The 20,881-nt window shown below is 44.3% G+C and overlaps 2 protein-coding genes and 1 non-coding gene across 5 annotated transcripts; all 3 read right to left on the bottom strand.

The window, feature by feature from the left end:
* Positions 1-937: 937 nt before the first annotated feature.
* RPL32 (ribosomal protein L32) lies at positions 938-5,582 on the bottom strand. Of its 2 annotated transcripts, none has more exons than XM_032784246.2 (4): positions 5,503-5,582; positions 4,027-4,127; positions 3,534-3,715; positions 938-1,117 (listed from the first exon to the last, which is right to left on the bottom strand). In XM_032784246.2, exons 2-4 carry the CDS (start codon positions 4,120-4,122, stop codon positions 988-990), a joined length of 408 nt encoding a protein of 135 aa, XP_032640137.1. In that variant the 5' UTR covers positions 4,123-4,127; positions 5,503-5,582; the 3' UTR covers positions 938-987. The 2 variants fall into 2 exon arrangements, with proteins under 2 accessions (XP_032640137.1, XP_032640138.1); XM_032784247.2 differs by lacking the exon at positions 5,503-5,582 and adding an exon at positions 4,718-4,797.
* Positions 4,194-4,333, bottom strand: LOC116827102 (small nucleolar RNA SNORA7). The gene has a single exon (XR_004374215.1). It is a non-coding gene; the product is annotated as a small nucleolar RNA SNORA7 (small nucleolar RNA).
* A 1,547-nt stretch (positions 5,583-7,129) lies between the features above and the next one.
* EFCAB12 (EF-hand calcium binding domain 12) lies at positions 7,130-20,234 on the bottom strand. 2 transcript variants are annotated; one of them, XM_032784250.2, is made up of 9 exons: positions 20,160-20,234; positions 18,574-19,099; positions 17,370-17,564; positions 16,029-16,191; positions 13,852-14,081; positions 12,561-12,774; positions 11,803-11,968; positions 10,477-10,572; positions 7,130-9,572 (listed from the first exon to the last, which is right to left on the bottom strand). In XM_032784250.2, exons 2-9 carry the CDS (start codon positions 19,084-19,086, stop codon positions 9,326-9,328), a joined length of 1,824 nt encoding a protein of 607 aa, XP_032640141.1. In that variant the 5' UTR covers positions 19,087-19,099; positions 20,160-20,234; the 3' UTR covers positions 7,130-9,325. The 2 variants fall into 2 exon arrangements, with proteins under 2 accessions (XP_032640141.1, XP_032640139.1); XM_032784248.2 differs by lacking the exon at positions 20,160-20,234 and having other exon boundaries at positions 18,574-19,931.
* Positions 20,235-20,881: the final 647 nt, after the last annotated feature.

Genomic DNA, 20,881 nt, shown 5'->3' with positions numbered 1-20,881 from the left:
TGGTTCAATATTTAATAGAAGTAAAACATTGGGTTAACCACAGCATTTCAGCTATGCTGCTCCTAGTCCCTGCCACTTAAACTGCTGTAGGGAGAAGGACTCGTGACATTTCAGAAGACTGTTAAGTTTATTCTATTAATTCTCCCAAGATTGCATTCCATATGCTATGCTCCAACACTGCAAGCTTCAGGTGCAGGTATACCCTCCCCCAGTTATAGCACAGAACCTTTCCTTTGCTCTAAAGCATTAGGTATTTACTACTAGTAAAACAGTACCTGCTAACTGATGCAAGTCATCTGTAAAGAGTTGAGTTGCAGCATCCTGGAGTTTAAAAAAAAAAAACAAACTAAACAGCCTAGGCTTAACTACAAGAACTTGTTAAGATAATGGGCAAGTGTCCCAGCCAGGAAGATTTATACTAGTCTTAACTATACAGCATGGTGTACTACTTGCCTTCCTGGAATTAGTATCCTTAACAGAAGTAGCAGTGGGGCAATTCAAGGGGGGGGCTGTACTCCCATTCCCCTTTCAGCTTCCTATCGTGAGTCTTTAAATTCAAACATGCTATAGTTCCCCCCACCCCAATGGAACAGGAACAGGCAGTTTAGAAATGCTCTAGACAAAGTGTAACAGTATTCACTATAGTAGTCCATTAGAGGCCTCATTTTGAATTCAATAAGCTTTCTACACTTATGCATGAAATAAAGACCTGAAGACTTACAGTGGGAAAATGAAGGCTAATTCAGTACCAGTGCAACTTCACACCAAAGCAATAGTGCAGTTCCTTGCCTCCACCTTTAAGAGCAGCACAGAAGGAAAACTGAGATGCCCAGTCTGCCTTGTCTCACTTTTTCACTAGTATTTCATAGTGAGATAATTGTCATTGAGGTCTGATCTGATGAAGACTTAATAACCATTCAACACACACCATCACATTGTGGCTTTTTTGTATTTAATAAAATACCGTTACACAAAGGAGGAGCCCATTTATTCATTTTCCTCACTGCGCAGTCTGGCATTTGGATTGGTGATCTTGATAGCAAGCTGAGCTGCTCGTTCCACAATTACCTTGCGGTTCTTGGAGGAAACATTGTGAGCAATCTCAGCACAATAAGACCTATTAAAATATGGATAAAGAATCAGTATTTCAGCAGCATAAAGCAGGCCCGTATTCAATTCACAGCCTCCCCCCTTTTAAGCAGCACAGGAATGGAAATATTGAGCTAAGTGGGCATGCGTTGTGTAGGGAAAGAACAAGCAAGCAGCTAAAAGTATTTTTGCAAGAAAGTTAAAATAAATACTTTAAGAACTAAATATAGTATTAGCTGCTGTCCGCTGAGAATTCATGATTTAAGCAGTTAGAAATAAACAGGTTATTAAAAAGCGTACACATCGTGCCTCTTGCAAAAGACTCCTCTGCAACATTCTTCTAGACTATTTATAACTGGGACTAAATAGATTTAATGTTTACATTCAAATTTAAGCCTAAATTCTGAACACACTATGTTAGTTGAAAGATCAGTTTAGGTTTTAATCTGGTATTTTAGCAAAATCCAAAACATCCCACAAATATTCCACTTGCACTTCATTTCCTTTCTCCATTTCTCATCTGCCCACTGCTGTAGAAGATTAACTCTTGCAGTAGAACAGTGTGTCAAATTACAAAATATTACAGCTTCCTGCTCCCAAGTAGCAACACACTCCCCTACCCTGCTAGGAAACTGTCTGCTATTCTCTTCTTCAAATGCCAACTGCATTTTCCTCTCCTGATCCCACTTCTCTGCATTATCTCTAATATCGTTGGATCGAGTTACTGCTGGAATAAGGCAGTGCAGATCCAATGAAAACAGCCAGGTTGCATCCACTCATGTCAGTAGTAACTCATGCCCTACCACTGATAGTTCCAATTCAGTTTCCTTGTGGGGCTCAGTTTACAGCAAAATGTAATACATAGTTAGAAAATGCAATTCAAAATATACCAGGGACCAAATACGTTTCCTGCAATACACAAGTCAGATGCGTTTACAAGGATAAAAGGTTACTGTTTAAAGAATTAAGTCTGACATTTTATAAAGCCTCCTAACTACTACATATGCCTATGATCTTCTACTTGTGCAATTTTTAGCAAATACTGTATTAAGAAAAATGCAAACACCTTATTCCTAAATCATTACTGTGTTTCCACCATGTCCTTTTAGCACCAAAATGTCAAGTTGATGAAAGCAAATCTGTCTGCCTAGTACTATTTTCTAGGATGCTGCTGCTGCAGCAGCAGTTAGTAGACATGGAGGTATTCAGCACATTGCCAAATTAGACCCTGAATTTAGTGTGATATTAAGACCAATCATGATACTTAAGTTAAAGGGAGGATGTGGAATCCCCATCACTGGATTTTTTAAAGAACAGGTTAGACAAACCAATCAGGAAAGGCCTACTTATACTTGGTCCTGCTCAGCATTAGAGTTAAGGAGGACAACATGACCTCTCCAGGGCCCTTCCGCCCTACATTTTTACGGTTCTATAATGAAGTTAGTCAGGAAGCCTGTATCACAAGAATAAGATCAATCTACAAAAACCTATACAAAGCAAAGTTTAGGGTTTGTTTAATCAAAGTTCAAAATTACTTCTACCCTTTGAATGTTTGATCATAAAATGATCTTCTCCTAAAGGCTGAAGATTATGATGCACTGTACTTAAACAGAATGTTTAACATCCCAGGAAGAGGACATAACTGAAGGGGAAACAGGAAGGCAGGCACAGCCAAGATACTGTTCTTTTAAGCCAGGTGTTCTTAAGCTCTCTCCACCTCAGACCCCAAAACTCAAATACATCCTTGTTTCTTGACCCTAATTCCCAAAATCCTTTATGGTCACATCTTACAGTCCTTTGTTGTTCCCAAAAAACCCACAGTATTACAGGAACAGCAAGAAACTATGGCTTGGTTTGGAGGGTACAGGCTGGTCAGCAAGCTGATATTGCCGAGGGACAGAAATGCTGTACAAGGGTGGTTAGAGCAGTTGTGGGCTAGGGCTAGTTTCAGTTCATTCCCTTCCGCATTCTGCTCCAGGAAGGTTCCACTTAGAGATATCAAGGAGTTGAATACTTTGATAAGCAGGACTGGATGTTTATCCTCTTTTGCATATGTCAGTAGTGCCCAAAGGTCTCCAAACATGATTGAGGCCCCAATGAGCTAAGGCCCTGAATAACGGCATGGTACTTCTTGGGCACAAAGCATGGTATAGAGGGGCAAGAAGACGAAGAAGCTCTAGTGAGAGGTAAAGTCAGGAGAAAAAGAATAGAGCATCTCACTCAGGCTTAAAATCTAGCAGCTTCTAACCATTTCACTTGATCTCTCCCTCCCTTGCAACCTGCCCTGGACTCCTGCCCCCCACCCCGCCTTGCCCCTTGAAAACCTTGTAATTTTGTGATCAAAATCACAACAGAACTGAAGTATAAACCTGCATCACAGAATACCAGGGTTAGGTTAAGACAAACATTTTGAATGAGTTTTAAAGAGATCTTTCCCAACTTACTTGTTACTCATCATCAGCACCTCAAGTTCTTTGACATTGTGGACCAGAAACTTTTTGAATCCTGTGGGCAGCATGTGTTTCGTCTTTCTATTGCTACCATAACCAATGTTGGGCATCAAGATTTGGCCCTTGAACCTCCTGCGAGCTCTGTTATCAATACCTCTTGGTTTACGCCAGTTGCGCTAGGGAAATGCAAGGAAGTTTTAAGAATACAATTGCACCATCATGAAAAATAAATCCAAAGATTCAGGGTGGAAATGGCCTTTTTCAATCCAATTTCTCACATCCTACATTACAAGCACATCTGCAAGAAACCTCTACTGCACTGTTATTACAGAAAATCCACATTTCTGATCCCTGATAATTAAAGGTACTTTATGTTTTACCTCATAATAGTTCCTAAATATAGTCACTTCTCAGGCTTTAAGATTTAGACACCTTTCCAAATTTTTCTTTTTTTTCTTTTTTTTGTTTTGTTCAGAGGGACGCATACCTTGATCTTAACATAACGATCTGACTGATGGCGGATGAACTTCTTGGTTCTCTTCTTGACGATCTTAGGTTTCACCAGGGGTCTGAGGGCAGGCATGGTGTCTAAGATAAATAAAACACAGATAAGAAAGGACACAAAACAAGATGGCAATAAGTTATCTTGACCAAACCTGTAGCAGATTGCCTTCCATTAACTAGCCACTTCCAAAGTTAGTAATGGAATGGGTATTCCTCTGCAGTTGTTCTCCCTCCTGCTTCCGAAGCTGGAAGAGTACTGAAAGCTCTCCAGAGGCGGTCCCGGGGAGGTCCCATTTTTCCCCACACGAGTCAAAATTATTTGGGAATAAAGTGTCTTTGCAAGTGGTATCACAGAACTTGCACAAGATGTTTTTAGGAGCTTAATTCCCAAATGATCCCACCCATCCGCCCAGTTCTGTGGTTGTTGCTGGACTCCTTCCAGTTTGTGCCCAAACTGCTGAGTCTAAAAAGCCATCCTTGCAACATGTACTAGTTTCCCGTTCACAGAAACTAGAAAAGTAACTATAATCTTGCTCCCCATCCCAGCTAGATCTCTCCAGTAAAGCCTCAGCAGATACTATTTCAATTTGAGTTGTGTCCCCATTAAAGAACTAGTTTCCCCTGTGCAATGCAGTAACTACCTCTAGCATTAACCCTCAAGGCCTTTCCCTTACCTACAGCAAGGCTCCCACTTCCACTGGCCAACACACTGGCTTATGCAACCACTGTAAACTGGGATTTCCAGTGCGATCTTGGTTGACTAGAGGTGAACGACGCTCAGATACTAGGACGTTCAGCACAGTAGTATAAAGAAATTAGATAGCGACGTCCGCGCGATCACTCGTGTGAGTCAATTACCGCTCAGCGAGCGAAGGGCATTTGGGGGAATCCCACTAAGTTCCCTCCGACCACGCTCCTCTCCTCCCCTCCCCCCACGCAGTTCTCTCGCTACTGGGTTTCCAGGCGCACAGCCGAGGCGACACTGGAGCCCCTCAGGGATGGGGGACCAGGCCCCGTTTCCCCAAGCTGCAGCCCCAGCGCCCCCACCATTCGGAGACGGACCCCCGCCCCCCATCCCCCGGGGAGCGCGGAGCTGGGAGGAGGAAGACAGCTCCGGTCACCCAGCGCCGGGGGCCAGGGGGTCTCCTGTTCCCCACTGCTTTCCCAGGGCGGGGGAACGAATCCACCTTCAATCGGGGAGCCCAAAACTCGCCCCTCCCGGAGCGGCGCACCACATCCCCAAGCTCGTCTGAACGCCCCTTCCCCGGATCCAGCTCCCGAATCCGGCCCGGCCGCCAGGCAAACCCCCGGCTCGGCGGCCACCATCCTCCGCCCCCGCCGGGAAATACCCCGGAGCGCTAACGGAGGGAGCCGCCAACGGGCCTTGGGAGACGGCAGGGCCAAGCTGGTGGGTCCTCGGACACCGATGGGGACAGATCCGGACAGGCCCGGCACTTACCAGGTCCTAATGGCGGCCACCCAGGAGAGGCAGCGCCGCTGAGAGAGAGAGAGCGGACGAGCGCGCGGGCTGATGAGGTAACTCCTGAAGGTCCTGGCAGGCCACATCCCTGATCAGGACCCAGAAAGGGGGACTCTGAACCTGGCTCCTAACCTTAGTAACTACGATAGTTAGATGAAGATCAGAGAATATTTATTTAAGAGAATAACAGTTTTTAAAATTACTCGTAGTTTTTCTACAATAACGGCAACTATAATCTGCCAGGACCTATCCCAAGCAACTTCCGCAAACGGCATGGGCGACAGCCAGAGGAGCGAGAATGAAGCTACTTCCGCCAGCACTGATACCACTGTGTGAGGGCCATCTAGTGGCCGGTTTCGGATACTGCAGCATTGATGCCACATGGCGCCCAAGGACGGATTACTGAGGTTTTGGCTGTATTAATTTATTTACTTTTTTCATTTTATTAACACTTTTTTTCCAGCGTCTTCACGAGAAATTGTCAGGTAACAAAGCTTCAAATATAAATTGTTGGTTGCATAAAATGTTGCTTTACAAAAATCAATATTTTTATTATAATATACCTATATAAACTCTTTGCAGTGTATTTTCTAGTAATATTACGGATTCTTCTTAATTTTTAGGGACGTTTCCAGATCAAATATTTCTTAAATGTCTGTTTCTTGCTAGTGTTGTCAACTTCTGCTATTTTTATCACAGGAAGCAAACTGTTGGTGTTTTTCTCAAAGCTCATCCTTTACACAATGTTTAATTTTCTGCGTTTCACTTTGGTTTCAGTCCTCCTGCAACAGGATCCAGCTGGATCATGCAATTAGTGATATTTTTTGATAGGATGTGAAACTAATCTGGGAAGTTTTGGCTGCCCTGGTAATCAGAAACCACCTGGCACTTACCGCAAGACTAGCTCTTCGCCCTGAGGAATTAACCAAATCTAAGTACAGTAACTGCATTCTAGGCTTTGGGAGAATTTGACAGTCACTATAGGTTACTAGCAAAGGAATACATTGGTATTTTTCTAATACTTTTACTTTAGGGTCAAGGCTGCCCAGAGGATTTTGGGGGCCTGGGACAAAGCAATTTTGGGGGCCCCTTCCATAAAAAAAAAAGTTGCAATACTATAGAATGCTATATTCTTGTGGGGGCCCCTGTGGGGCCTGGGGAAAATTGCCCCACTTGCTCCCTCCCGGGTGGCCCTGTTTAGAGTGAGGTTAGCCTGTAAGGCTGCGATTAAGTCCACAGCACTATAGGAGGTTGTTTGCTGCCTCTCTTTTATAGGATGCACCTGGGAGGTCCAGGTATCTACCCTAATAGGGCTGAACCATAAAATGAAATGACTCAATGGATTCTAAACAGGGACCCAAGTGGGGCTCTGTTGAGTGGATGTACTGTTAGAGAATCCTGGGACTAGAATGTTCTTAAAGCTTAAATCTTTAGGAACATATTTTATCTGTTTATACCTTTTCCTTCAGAATCCCATTTATACCCTTGCTAAGCGTGTTTGAGGATTCTATCATATTTTTGTAAGATCCTATCTCTAGCCTCTCCCATAGGGATATTCTAGTTCTAGATTCCAGTCTTGCAGGCACCTATGTAACTGTTTTAACTTTAAACTCCTGAGTAGTGAATGGAATGATTTGTGCACTTAAAGTTAAGTATCTGCATAAGGGGGGCCCTAAGCTTTAAGCTGTGTGTGGAGCAGGGGTTATTAGAGGAGCACAGACTGAAAAGTTGTAAAAAGCACCACACCAACCTGCTTGCTGGTTGTCAGTAGCAGCAGATGATGCCTGCAAAGCACTCTGGGATCTCTTGGGATGTTATACTTTGTAATTTTCTGTTAAAATAGCAGCACACCGCTGGTCATTTGCTCCTGGTTGCACATCTCCCCAGCCATGCTGTTGATCATCAGTTAACGTTTCACTCAGGCTTGATCAGTATAACTCATGCTGGTGCATTCTCTTGAATTTCACTTGGGTCGCTCAGCAATGAAGTAGGTTCGTTCAACCTGCTTATCAGACATCACTGTTAAAATTGTAAACTCTGAAAGTTTCCAATGTGACTAGTGATTTAACAATTTGAATAAAGCCATTTATTGTTTCATATGTTCAAAGGCCAGAAGGGGCCATTGTGATCATCTACTCTGACCTCTTACACAGCACAGGCCAGTGAACTTCCCCAAGGTAATTCTTAGAGCAGATTTTTTTTAAAAAAAATCCATCGTGTATATTGTATTTTATGAATAAAGCCACAACTTAATGTGAAAAACAAACCTGATTTTTATTTTTTGAGGCATTTTTGTAACTACACTTTTCTGATTGGCACCAGCTATTCACAGTACTGTGAGGTGCATAACTTTGTGTTCTGAAGTTTTTCTATTTACTAACTAGCCTGTTCATAAATATTTTCAAGGAAAGATCTTTATGGCTGGAACTGTCTGGTTCAATTATATACAGCATAGCTAAATAACCATGATCCATGTTACTGAGAGATCTCCATAAATTCTGTTTGACTGCTACATGTACTGTGTTTGTTTTGAAGAAAGAGAATACAGTTCAAAATGAATAGCTAAAACATGCCTTCTGTATAGTATGAAAACTCTGTGTCAGAACCTGCTGTTGAAAAATATTTTTAAATAAAATTCCCTTCTCTATATTTGCTTTTTGTTTGTTTGTTTGTTTTTTTGCAGGGGGGGGCAAGGGGAGGGAAAAGATACATTTTATTTATATCTATATTTATATTTAAATCTTTCATCAGCCTATTAAATTAAATTGGGGTAACTACCCCCCATCTCTGGCTGAGCAGGTGGCAGTTAAAGATCCCATCATGCTGCTCAAGGGACCGGGATAAGACCAGTGTCCCAACAACCAGTGTTCCTACTCTCGTAGTCTAGTATCCCCAGGCTGTGTGAGAATTGGCAGGTTTCAAGTGTTGGTCCACCAAGAAATTTTTGTCATGGAAATCAAAATCCTTGTGAACAGATACAGCGTAGGCAGCAGGAGAGCAAGTTTCCTCTGCCCTCCCACACCCATGTGCCTTGACCCTGATTTCTACAAGTGTGACAAGTTAGTTTAGTCACTATCATGGCCCACTCACTCTTCCATCCCAAGGCTGCCAATAAGTGCGGCTAGTTGTGATGGCAGTTTTTGTGACTTGGCTCTATCTTCTGGTAGAAACTAGACTGCGACTTGCCAAGTGCATTTTACATGGGTCACCAAAGAGCTGGACTGGAATCACAGGAACAGAATTGCCAGCTTCAATCAGACCTGAGTGTAGTATCCTGTCTTGGACAGTGGCTACCACCAGATGCTTCAGTGGAAAGTGCAAGAAACTCTACGATAGGTGGATGTGGAATAATCTGACCCCCAAATTAGGTTTAATCTTGATCCTTAATAGTTAGTTTTTTGTCCTGAAATATGAGGTTAATATCTCTCCCAGATTTTTTATTAGCGTTAACTATTATGTCTAGATATTCTTGTTATCTTTATGAATGCTCCATCCCTTTTTGAATCTTTCTAAATTCTCAGCCTCAACAATGTCTTATAGTGCCGAGTTCCACAGTCTAATATTATCAGTTTTGAATTTGCCACCTTTCAGTTTCATTGAATGTCCCCAGGTCTTGTGTCATGAGTCACAAGGAACAGAAACTTGCCAATCTAGAAGTCAACTGCTCTGTCAAGTCTCCCATAACTTTGGGAATGCATACTTTGATAGCTTTATTTTGCTTATGATGGTGGCCTAAGTCCATGGAGGTGACAGAGAGGTCACAAAGCTTTCGTTGTGCATAGCATTACTGTCCCAGACAACATCAATACTTTTGAGTCTCAGTATTTCCATAGGTCACGTATCCCTGGTCACTGATTGGCCAGCTGCGGTGTGGGTTGTAGACGCCAGGATAGACAGGTGGTGTTGGACGAACATAGCTGAACAGGGCATGCTCCTGATTAGGCGCTATCTGTGGGAGGTAAATACGCAGCTTGTCCAGAAGGTGACCTGGCCAGAAGTTATTGTCGTGAGACTTGTAGTTCAGATTGGACCACTTCGTGTGCAGACGTCTGAAAAATATGAGCTAAATAATCAGTAACACATTTATATAATGCCTTTCACTTAAAGAAACCAAAATGCTCAATTAATTATATTCATTGTCCAGGGATTTCTTTAGCCATCACTGAAATGCAGCCAACTGTGGGGTGGAATGTGGCAGCTGTTTAACAGGAACATGGAAGAACAGCTCAGGATAGAAAGTGGCAGAGAGCCACATACTGAAATGAAACCACAGTCATGGGCGGCAGGTATCGTAGACTGAGGGAGGCTGTGCCTCCCCAAACTGCCTGGCATGGCCATAGCTGCACGCCATCCTCAGCCCCTGTCCTGCAGTTCCTGGCGCTCTGCCCTGGCCCTGGGCAGCCTGCCGTGGGGACTTGGGGCAGCTGGCACTGGGGCCACACTGCCCGCTTAGCGCTCGGACTGTGCCACCCGGCCACCAGGGGCTGGGGGCGCTGTGTCTGTGCCGCCCAGCACTCCAGGGCTGGGGCACTCCGTCTGTGCTGCCCAGTGACCAAGCGCTGGGGGTGCTCTCGGCTCCTGCGGGGAAGGGAGGAAGAAGAGGAGGGAGAGGGAACTAGCCTCCCCCCATGGCCGGGTCACTGGCCACCCATGACCACAGTACAAATGCAGGCAAAATTATATTAAATTATATGTATTTATAACCCACCATATGGCCACCTGTATTCTGGTAAAAGTGTACATATGAGGTTATACCAGTATATCTATTCTGTAAAACTATATCAGTATAACTAGTAAAACTCTCCCATACTGACAAGGCTTCAGAACTCCAGGAGCTTCTGAATAAAGCTGTATCTCACTGGTTGTTGGGAAAGAGTGTTCTTGAAGCCAACTTGGCCATTGGTTGCCTCTGCTTCCATATTGTATATGGAGCAAACCATTCTCTGCACAGACCTTGTTAACTGTTCATAATCCTCAAATGACATCCAGCTGCCTCTGTATTCCTTCTGCTTTCCATGTAGTTGCCCCTTAATCCCTGTATCATGCATTCTAGCAGGGAAGATCAAACAGGAATCATTTCAAACTATGAATACACTTTTTGGCAGAGATCTCAACCAACAGACTGGAAGCTCACTGGGGAAAATTCCCTTGTCTTTCTAAATGTCTGTAAATTATCAGGTGTATTCATGGAGCTACATACATAATAATGCAGTGGGGAAAGATGCTGAATAAGTAATTGTACATGTGCTAGATGTTCCATTCAGGTTTTCACCATCATCATGGTACATAAGAATACTTAACATCTGTATAGCACTTGGTAAGTTCAGGGCACTGTACAACATCAATGAAGCAATTCTCCCAATGCCCCGTGAGGTAGGTGGGTAAGTAGCACTAGCCCCTTTGTACAGATGACAAGACACATTGACACCAGTGCAACAGTGTCAGTGTAACTGAGAGGAGAATCTGGGTCATTCACTGTCATGATCTTATCAGAGGCTGCCCCTGAATGTATTTCATCCCAATACAGATACACACCATATTGGATGCTGTATCATGTCTCGCCAGAAGGGCCAGCAAAATGGGGTTTGGGCAAAGAGGAATGAATCACAAGATGGCAGCAGGAACATTTCCACCCATTGGATCTGATTCTTCTCTTATTTACATCCATGTAAATAGTTGACCTCAGTGGAGTTACTCTGAGTTACACTGTGGTCAAACCAGTGACAGTAACAGGAGAATTGGGCATACCGTGACTTTCCCTTGTGTCTCATGGACACTGGAATATAGGGCCAGCACTGGAAACTGTATGCTCCATACCTAAAGCAAACATGGTCATCTGCTGTAATGTACACATGCCCTGGAAGAGACACTTGAGCTAGTGGAGGAAAATTCCCACCCCCCACCAAAACCAACAACTTTTGCCTTAAAGAAAAAAAAGAAAAAAAAAAAAAAGCCTGAAGCCTGCCTACTGATGTTATACCAGCATCCCTTTTCATTATTATTAAACTAAGACTGGGGCACCATTGTGTTAGCATTTGACATACACCAAGTCTCTGCCGCAAAAACCTTGCACTCTAAATGGACAAAGGGCAAGAAGAGAAATAAAGGAACAGAAAAGAGAAGTGATTTGCTCAAGGTCACACAGCAGATCAGTGGCAGAAATTGGAAAAGAACCCTGGTCTCCTGGATCTCCTAGGCCGTGCTGCAGCTTGGAGATAAATCACTATAGGTTTATAGCCCACTAAGTTGTCCACTACAGTAGAAACTCTTTGAACAAACCCATTTTTGGCATCCCTTTTTAATGCATTTCTTAATCTTTGTCTGTTTAAAAGCACTCGTCTTTGGTGGTGACTCCCGTCCGTTGTTGTATAGGGACCCCCTGGCTGTCTGATCTTCTGCACATATGCTCCTTCTTTGATTATTTTGTCTCCTGGGTACAGCAGGGCTGTCAGCAAAGAACGCAAAAAAAAAGAAAGCAGTAATAACTGTATGGCACATGACCTGCTAAACGTTTTCAATGGATTCTGAACTCAGTGAGGTGAGGGACTAACAGAAATGGTTTGAGTCTGGCGTAGTGCAGGCAGACCCTATGCAAACTTAATCTACAGAGCTCTCCCAATGCTCTTCAATCCTGACCTGCAGCACTCCTGCTGTTCCAGTCCTGCTCCATCCTACATGCGCCAGTCCATCTCTTGTCTTCCCCTGCAGTATCTCTTGCTATGCTGAGCCGAAATCACCTACCACCGCTCTACCCCAGGAGCCGTCAATCCTGATTTGGAGCACTGCTTGCTATTCCAATCCTTCCCTAGTGCTCTCAATGTATTTTAATCCTAACCAGCAGCATCCACTGCTAGACCAATCCTGTTGCTATACACAGAACTACAAACACACCTCATTCTTCACCCATCTACTTAGCGTCTGTTTCCCACCCATAGGAAATGCTAAAATAAGAGCCATGCATTTGGGCTGGGGGGCAAAGCTTAGCCTGAATTGTTCTGAGGTAGTACATTTACACCAAACCCAAAGTTTTGCTTTACCTTTTTCCAGGACCTTTTCGGTAAGTGGAATGTTATATTCTTTGCATAATTTGAGACACTGCAGATAAACCATGTAGCAGGTCCTTCGATGCTGATCAGTTATTTCCCCCATTTCACTCTCCATTGTAGATGGCAAGCAGTGTTCATCAATGGCCTTGTTTCCAGATCTCACCAGTCGACAGCATTCCAGCCATTGTATTGGATTGACCTTGGCCTGCAAGTAAAGGGCAGGCCCCCATTAGTGTAGCTGGACAGAACATTTTCATGGCCAAAGGGCTAAATGAATCCCTGGTGTAATTCCACTCACCTCAGTGAAGTTACGCCAGGGATGAATGTGGCTCAGGAGGCACTGTTTGTGTGTACAAATGGAATTCTGTGCCTGCAGAATGGGTAACTGTGTTTTCATGAGCACAGGCACTGGTTTGTGGATGAAATCCATCTTGTGTGGCGGGCCAGTACGAGGCCCATGCACACTCATATCCCGCATAAACCCCATTTCGAGTGGTGCCTTAGTTGTCTACACAGCAGTGAATTGCACAAGAGTTTGCACTAGAAAACACTGTAGTTGTTTTTTTCAGAGATCTTTTGAAAAAACTGAGCCTTATAGTTTTGTTCCCCTTGCTCTTGGAATGTCTTTAGCATTAATTTCCATTACAATGTGTGCAGTGGAGATTCATCAAACCCTGGGAGGTGAGATTGTTAGTTTCAGAAGATGCAAATAGCTGGACCAATGCATCCTGATTTTTTTTTTTTAAAAAAAAGAACCTCTCCCAGCAGCAGTGCGGCCTAGTGGTTAGAGCACAGAGTGGTGGGAGACAGAACTCCTGAGTTCTATTCCCAACTCTGCAGCTGACTCATTGTGAGTCCTGCTGCGGGATATATAGAAAACAAGACAGGACAAAGTGCTTGCAGATATCCCATAGGGATTAATCCTGCTTTTGTGAGCAGATGGAGTAGAAAAGATGACCTTGACTGACTTTCCATTCTGGGGTATGTAAACTACTTACATTTAGCTGTGCCTCTCTTCACCCCTCTGTAAGGAAGGGAATAAAATACCTATAACTCAGAGTGCTGGAGGCACAATTAATTGTTCATAAAGGGAGAGTGTCAGATAGAAGGTGCTATATACAGAAGGGCAAAAGATTACTAATCAATAATATTCTCATTAAAAGCCCTTGTTTTGGTTTGTTTTTTTTAAACTGCTATTTCATCTTCAATTTGTCACACCCATGGGAAGGCCTGAAATGCAAAGCATAAGTAAATGAATAATTTCTCTGCAGATATACAGTACCTTCTCCCATCGTTTCCTCTCTCTGCATCTCTTCCCAGTCTCCTCCATTTCCTCATAGCTTAGAGGTCTGTGATCCAGTTCGGTGTCGATAGGGGGAACTTCTAACAGTGTTAACTTTGCTCCAGGTTCACTAGGAGCAAGTGGCTGCGTCTCTTTGGTTTTGCCAGCAGCAGATGCTGGACGACTAACAGTTTTAGAAACAGCTTTTCGGGTGTGAAATCGGGGACTTGCTGTAGAATCACAAGAAACGAAGACATTATTTTAGCATGTAGCAGAAATCAACTTCTGAACTGATCAGAACTCATGAAAGAATGAACAAGGGGCTTTGTTTTCTGTGCAAATTTGAGTTAACAACAGGCTTAGACCAGAACTCTGGATACCAACAGCCTTGAGCTTTGGATCCAGATTTGTAGCCAGACCCGCATTTTACAGCTTAACCCACCTCCAGTTTGAAATGATTCCTTAAAGCGCTTCATTGAAAAGTCTTGAAAGTAACTAAAGAGTTCCTGGGCTTATGTTGACCCTCCTCCCTCCACCTCCTTTACTAATGATCACACTTGATTCACAGAGCTTTACAAAAGAGGATGTGTCATTATCCACATTTTATACATGGGGAAACTGAGATACAGAACAGCAGACTGACTTTTACAAGTAAATCTCTGCCAGGGCCAAAATCCAGATCCTCTTATTCCCTATCTTGCTGCTGGACTATGTTACCTCCCACCTTTATTTGAGAGAGAATTTGTTTGACATTAGGTAACGTTGATCATACAGCAGTGTTTCCCAAAGTGCCCACTGCAAGGAGGACTAGATGGGGGCAGAGAAAGTGGAGAGACAGAACCAACTTTGGGGGGCAGGGGACAGAGGGTGGCAAGGACTTTCCATTATTCTCCAGACTTAGACTTGCAACTTTCTGTTGAAAAAAAGAAAGTCTCTCGCTGTTACAGTTTCACCATCAAAATGTGACCCGAACATAACCAAGGCAGTGGTGTCTGCCTGAAGTAGCAGGGAGCCTGAAACAATAGCTCTGCTGCATGAGCTGCCTTGTTCAGTTCAATGGCTGCTCGCTCAGAAGCCAAGGATGATGCTTTAAATGTCAACAGCATTAACCATTTCAAAGCATCATATTATGAGGACTTAAAATAAGGGGAGCCCTTTAATGACACCCGACAGAATTGGAGAGTGGTGTGGTGTCTGATTTCATTTTCCTAAATGGAAGCTCAACTTGAAAGTACTTGGCAAATGCTGCCTTCTCTCACATTCCTTCAGAATCAGGTCTTTGTTTCCCAACAACAGTGATAGAGAGAGGCCTGAATTGGGAGAGAACTAAATTGTAACCCTCCAAATATGTGTTGTAGGAAACATCTGAGCACAGGACTTGGTCTGAGGCACCCTGAGTTCTGTTCCCAGCTCCAACACTCACTAACCATTGGGCCTTGGGCAAGTCACTTAACCATTCTGTGCCTCAGTTTACTCAGCTATACAATACAAATAATGATGCTTACTCCAGTGGGATATTTGTCTTTAATCCTAATACTTTAATAATACTGTGGCTTTCTCTAGTGTCTTTCCTCTCAGGCTCTCTAAGCATTTTAGAAATATCAGTTAATTGCTCTGAAGAATAAGTTAATGTTTGCAGGGCATTTTGAAGCTGTAAAGTGCTACGTATTTCTCAGCACTTCTAGGCAGTTCTCCTTTCACCTCTTGACTGCTGAGACTGTAGCATAAGGTAATGTGTACATGGACAAGCTTTCACGTAGAGATGACCCAAGGAAGTTGGGTTTGGGTTTTGCAAAATCAGGGGTGGCTTGAATCTTGGGTCCATTTTATCCAAACCCCCAGAGTTTGAGTGGAAGGGCATTTGTGTCAAAGGTTCTAGTTTTCAGCCATCTGGCTGGAGGGGGCCTAGAATGTCAACCAAATTCTGGAAGGGATATTATTAAACTTAGGGTTTAAGCAATTCTCTGTTAATGAGCAGGATGCGACCTAATGTGGGGGGGCAGGTTATCCCACATCTGCTAGTGTGGGCATCTTACACTTCATGTGAAGCATCTGGTGCTGCTCATTGTCGGAGACAGGATGTTGTACTAAATGGACCTGGGGTTGGACCTAGTGTGGCGATTTCCATGCTCCTAAGAATGAAGATCATTTTCCTACCGCGGGTTCCTTTTTCTTACCTGTTTTTGCCTCCCCAGGTTGTTTTGTCTGATCTCTCATTGTATCCAGCCATATATTTTGACATTCAACCAGATCGTCATTGGTTATAAAATTCCCACGTTTTGAAGAAGTAAGGAAGATGATCACATCTTCCAGGTCATTGTCACTGATAGGGACTTTGGCCTGTAAAAAGAAAAAATTTGAAATGTGATCATAAGAAGATTGAAGGCTGCCATAAAGCCTTAAGGACCAGTTCTGAAGTTGCTCCATGTGCACTACTACCATGGTATTGAAAGATGGTGTAGCCTGGTGGCTGGAGAATCAGAATCATAGAAATGTAGGGCTGAAGGGATCTCGAGAAGTTATCAAGTCCCACTCCCCGTGCTGTGACAGAACCATATAAACCTAGACGATCCCTGACTTTCCAGTGATGGGATTCTACAACCTCTCTTGAACCCTATTCTAGACATTAACTATCCTTAAAGTTAGATTTTTTTCTCTAATATCAAACCTGAATCTTCCTTGCTGCAGATTAAGCCCATTACCTCTGGGAATTAAGATCCATGGATACTAGTCCTAGCTTTGCCACTGAGAGGCTGGGTGGCCTTGGGCAAATCACTTTGCATCTTTGGCCTTCAGTTTCTCCATCTGTCAAATAAGTGTTGTTACTAGACATATTAGAGTAACATCTAATGGCACCAGCTGAGATCAAGGCTGCGTTGTGGTAGGCACCGTACACAAAAATTGTAAATGACAGTCCACAGACAAGGGTGGTAGGAGAAATTGAGGTACAAAGAGGTGAAGTGACTTACTCAAGTCATACAAAAGGCCCGCAAGACAGCCAGGAATAGAACTTAGGTGTCTGGAGTCCAGTCCAGCGCCCTTCCCACTGGACCACATTGCTTCTCCATTCATACACCCCTACCTACAGCTTGAGTTGTGAGGCTATTTAATGGTCTGTAAAGCATCTTGAGCATCCTCAAACTGAAGAAAGCTATATCATCACTGTTATGGAAACCAACAGCAGATCTGCATATGGGGCAGAATCCGAATTGGCCTGTGAGTTTCTTTTCGACAATGTGACTGTGGGTTTCGTCCTCAGCTGGGATTCACTCTATCTCTTGGGTCATCTAAATATGCAGCTAAATTCTCTTTCCCTTCTCCCTACAGATTTTCACGAGTTATGGAGTAAAATCTCTGAAGATTAATTCCCCATAGATCATTTCTAAAATCAGTGTAACCACGGTGAAAGGAGGACCTGTTGTTGTGAGATCAGCCCTTATCATTGGCTTCAGGGGAGTTACGCCCACAGAAGTAAGGGAGAATTTCAGCTTTATATTCTTAACCTGTTTTCTGCATACCCCCTTGATAACTTTAATGAAGTCTGATCTCATAAATTGCTTCTTGTCTTTATCCGCCTTCCTGAATAAGTCCACCATCTTGAGCTTTTGTTTGTGCAGAAGGTTATGCAGTGTGATGAGGGACTGGGGATAGGGAGCGTTGATAAGGGGGATGACTCTCCTTTGAGGAGGCAGGTCGTGCTTTGGCAGCAGGTTCTGGAAGAGATTGAAGAATAATCGTGAGATCAGTTTCATCCTAATGAGAAATTCACTCAGGTTTCCTGACTCAGGACATAGAAGTGTGAAGACTGTAAAGTGATGAAGCATCAGCTGATATAAATGGGTACAGCTCCACTGATATTAATGGAGTTATATTGATTTACACCAGTAAAAGACCTGGCCCTGGCATGTTCCATACCCCTCAAGATGACCTTATTTTGGATTCAGTCTTTCCTCACCCTGACCAGAGACCATATAATCCCCTCTGCCTCCAGCGGGAACTGGAATCCAGGAGGCTTTTCCTGGAGACCCATAAGACGGAAGTGCTGCCTCTGCAGTACTGTTCCACATTTACACCGCCCAAGTCACTCCATGAGGACTATGCATAGTGCAGGCAGTGCTGATGGGAGAGGTAGGGACTGGATAGGAGGGTCAGCAATAGACAGCTCTGAACTTCCTGGATGCCCAGAGGTTGTATTGGGGAGGAATTCAGCAGCACCACCCTGCAGGGTCTTTCACCACAGGGTTTTCCCTATAGTTACTGCAAAAGCTGCATTGGCAGGGTCTAGCATCAGGGGAGCAGGGAGTTAGTACACAGAGGAACTTCAGATGGACTGCTCTGTGCCCTGTCAATCTGCAGCTTTAAGGGATAGAATATTCAGCTAGTTCTGGGAGAGTGCAGCTGCTGCCCCAAAAGGTAGAATTTCAGAGAAACTCCTCCAATGCAGCCTGGCTGAATTACCTCTTCATATGCAGAAGTAACTGTCTTCAGGGGAACAATCTGAATAGGTTGGTTGTATAATTATCTCACTTTCTGTAATTTTACTGATGAGAATCTGCAAGGATACATGACTGATACTAGCACCCATAGAAATAAAACTTACCTGACGCTCCCTCTGTTTAGCTACAGTTGTTAAATTCAAATGATCAGTATAATAGTGAGGTGTGACTTCCAAGTGCTGCAGTGCAGTAATTCAAATGGCAGAGGAATGAGGCATACACTTACTTCAAGATTTCTGGTCGCAGCTAACTTCCTTTCAGCCTTCCTCACTGCTCTGCAGTTTTGTAAGTTTTCCAGGACTCTATCTTCTTGCTCAGTGGTGCAAAGTTTTTGACTTAGCCATTTTTCAACATCCACAAGGCTATCCAATTGAGAGCGGAGCTTTCTCCTTTCCGTTATCCAAGCTTCCAGCTTTAGTAGATCATCTCTTGCTTCTGAAGGTTCTTCCGGAGTGTGGGGACAGCTTTCTACCTCAGGGGTCACTTGCCAGGCAGCAGCTTCCTCCTTTTCATCAATGGCAGTGGTCTGAATGGGTTTTGAACCATCAGAAGCCGGTCTTACCATTGGAGGTGCGATAATAATGCGACGTCTGGATTTGGGTGGCCCAAATGTACTTGGTTTCACTTTAAAGAAAAACTTTGGATACAAATCTCTGAGTTTGTATTGTTTAAAACAGTGCTGTAAAACCAGTTCTGGCTTGACGCTGGTAGTGTCTTTGAGCAAATCTTCCCCAGTCATGGTGTCCCCTTAACTAAAACCAGATAAATTGTTTCAAAATTCAGTGTGTCAAACTCAATTGCGTTAATTTTGCTTTGAAATTTTGCTTCAAAATATTTATATGGTCCTTAAAAAAATGACAAGGAGCTGAAATCAGATATGACCTTCCAAAGCTAAAATGAAATAATGCGTGATACAATAAAAAAGAAGCTAGATGGACACTACTGTGCAGACAGTGCAGGCCTCCTTTATAATAAAATATAAGAAATTAATCATGTGAAATTTCCTTTTCAGAGTACTGGACAGGGACTCAAGAGACTTGGGTTCAATTCTTGGCTCTGCCACTGACCTGCTGGGTGACACCTGTAAAATGGGGATAATGATACTGAACTACTTGTAATGCACTTTGAGATCTAGGAATGAAAAGTGTAGTGTGAAAGCTTGGTATTATAACTATTTCCTCACAAGAGTGGTTGGGGAGGAGTGTCAATATGGAGTTAGAAATGGGCTGATCTTGTATTACTCTTTAGTTGTGGTCCAGTAAAAGACAGTAAAAAACACAATAATTCATCACACAACAGGCTCCTGAACTCTGGGATCTCTCTAGTCCTCATTTGTGTTGATTAGTACTCACAAATTACAGGGCATGCCATCACAACCCGGGAAGAGGCTCAGGTTATCATGCTAATTTTCTAGTGCTTCATATTGCTTTAGAACGAGTGTAAGTGGTAGCATCCGTCTTGCGTTTCCTGCAGCCATCCGCAAAATCAAATTTGCTCCATTTTATAAAATATTTAGTCACTACGTCAAGAACCAGACCAGCCAGTTTGATGTTCCTAATGCCAAGCTGACAACCTCAAGAAAACGCTTGACTGGAGAGCAGGCATTACTATGCTGAGGCTAGAGTGAGTGACAGCTGCTAAGGTCCCTGCTGTAGCCAGCAGACCCAGCGTCTCAAGCTAAACAATCTCAGCAGAGTCAAGCCAAAGCAGACCAGTTCTTAGCGAGAAGGGGCTGCTAATGGGCGTGGCGCTGGCACCTTCGCCTCCCCATGCAGCTGCAAAGCAGCGGAGACTTCCAGAGTCCTGTCCTACCTGGCTGCTCCCGGACCAGGCTGGCCAAGTCCGCACCTAGCTCCACCGCGCCGGCCCGTGGGCGGGGAGCTCAGGGGCCCCCGCAAGGCTGCCCCGGAGCTCAGGGCGCTGCGGCTGCCCCTCGCAGGGGCACAGGACGCGAGGCAGGAGCAGGCACCCGCCCCGACTTCTCTCACTTGCATTTTCGCTGGTGCAGAGCCTGGGAAGTGTTGCTGTTGGAGACCATAGCAACGGCCCCGCGTCCTGGCTCCTGATTGGCTGAGGCGGGATCGGCCTGGATGTTGTGTGGGCGACAAGTCAGACACTTGCTGGTCGGCCACGCGCCCATCTCCCCTGCCCCCGAGCTGGCCGGGAGCAGGGCAGAGGGACTCCCCTGGCTGGGAACCAGCCGTTCAGCCAGCGCCCCCCCATGGCCATGGGGAGGGGACCCCTGCCTGGGGCATCCCGACTGCTGTGCGGCCTCAGGTGCTACGCTCCCTGCCCCGGGCATGGTACAGAAGGGCCCCTTTAGAGCAGTCGAGTATCGCCCCAGCCTGAGACTGGGCATCAGACTCCAGGTCTCGCGGCCGAGCAGTCCTGCTGTCTGCATGTAGATGTTTGTGGGCCTTGTTTTTAATGACCGAGGAGCACAAAGTCAAAGGCTTTTCCCAGCAGAGGGATTTGGCATTTTATTCCTATGTATAATGCATAGCTTCTCCACCAAGCCCCCATGGCAGCCAAAG

This window comes from Chelonoidis abingdonii, chromosome 17, assembly GCF_003597395.2.
Source record: "Chelonoidis abingdonii isolate Lonesome George chromosome 17, CheloAbing_2.0, whole genome shotgun sequence".
Classification (NCBI taxonomy): Eukaryota; Metazoa; Chordata; order Testudines; family Testudinidae; genus Chelonoidis; species Chelonoidis abingdonii.
This window is presented reverse-complemented; position numbering and strand designations above follow the sequence as displayed.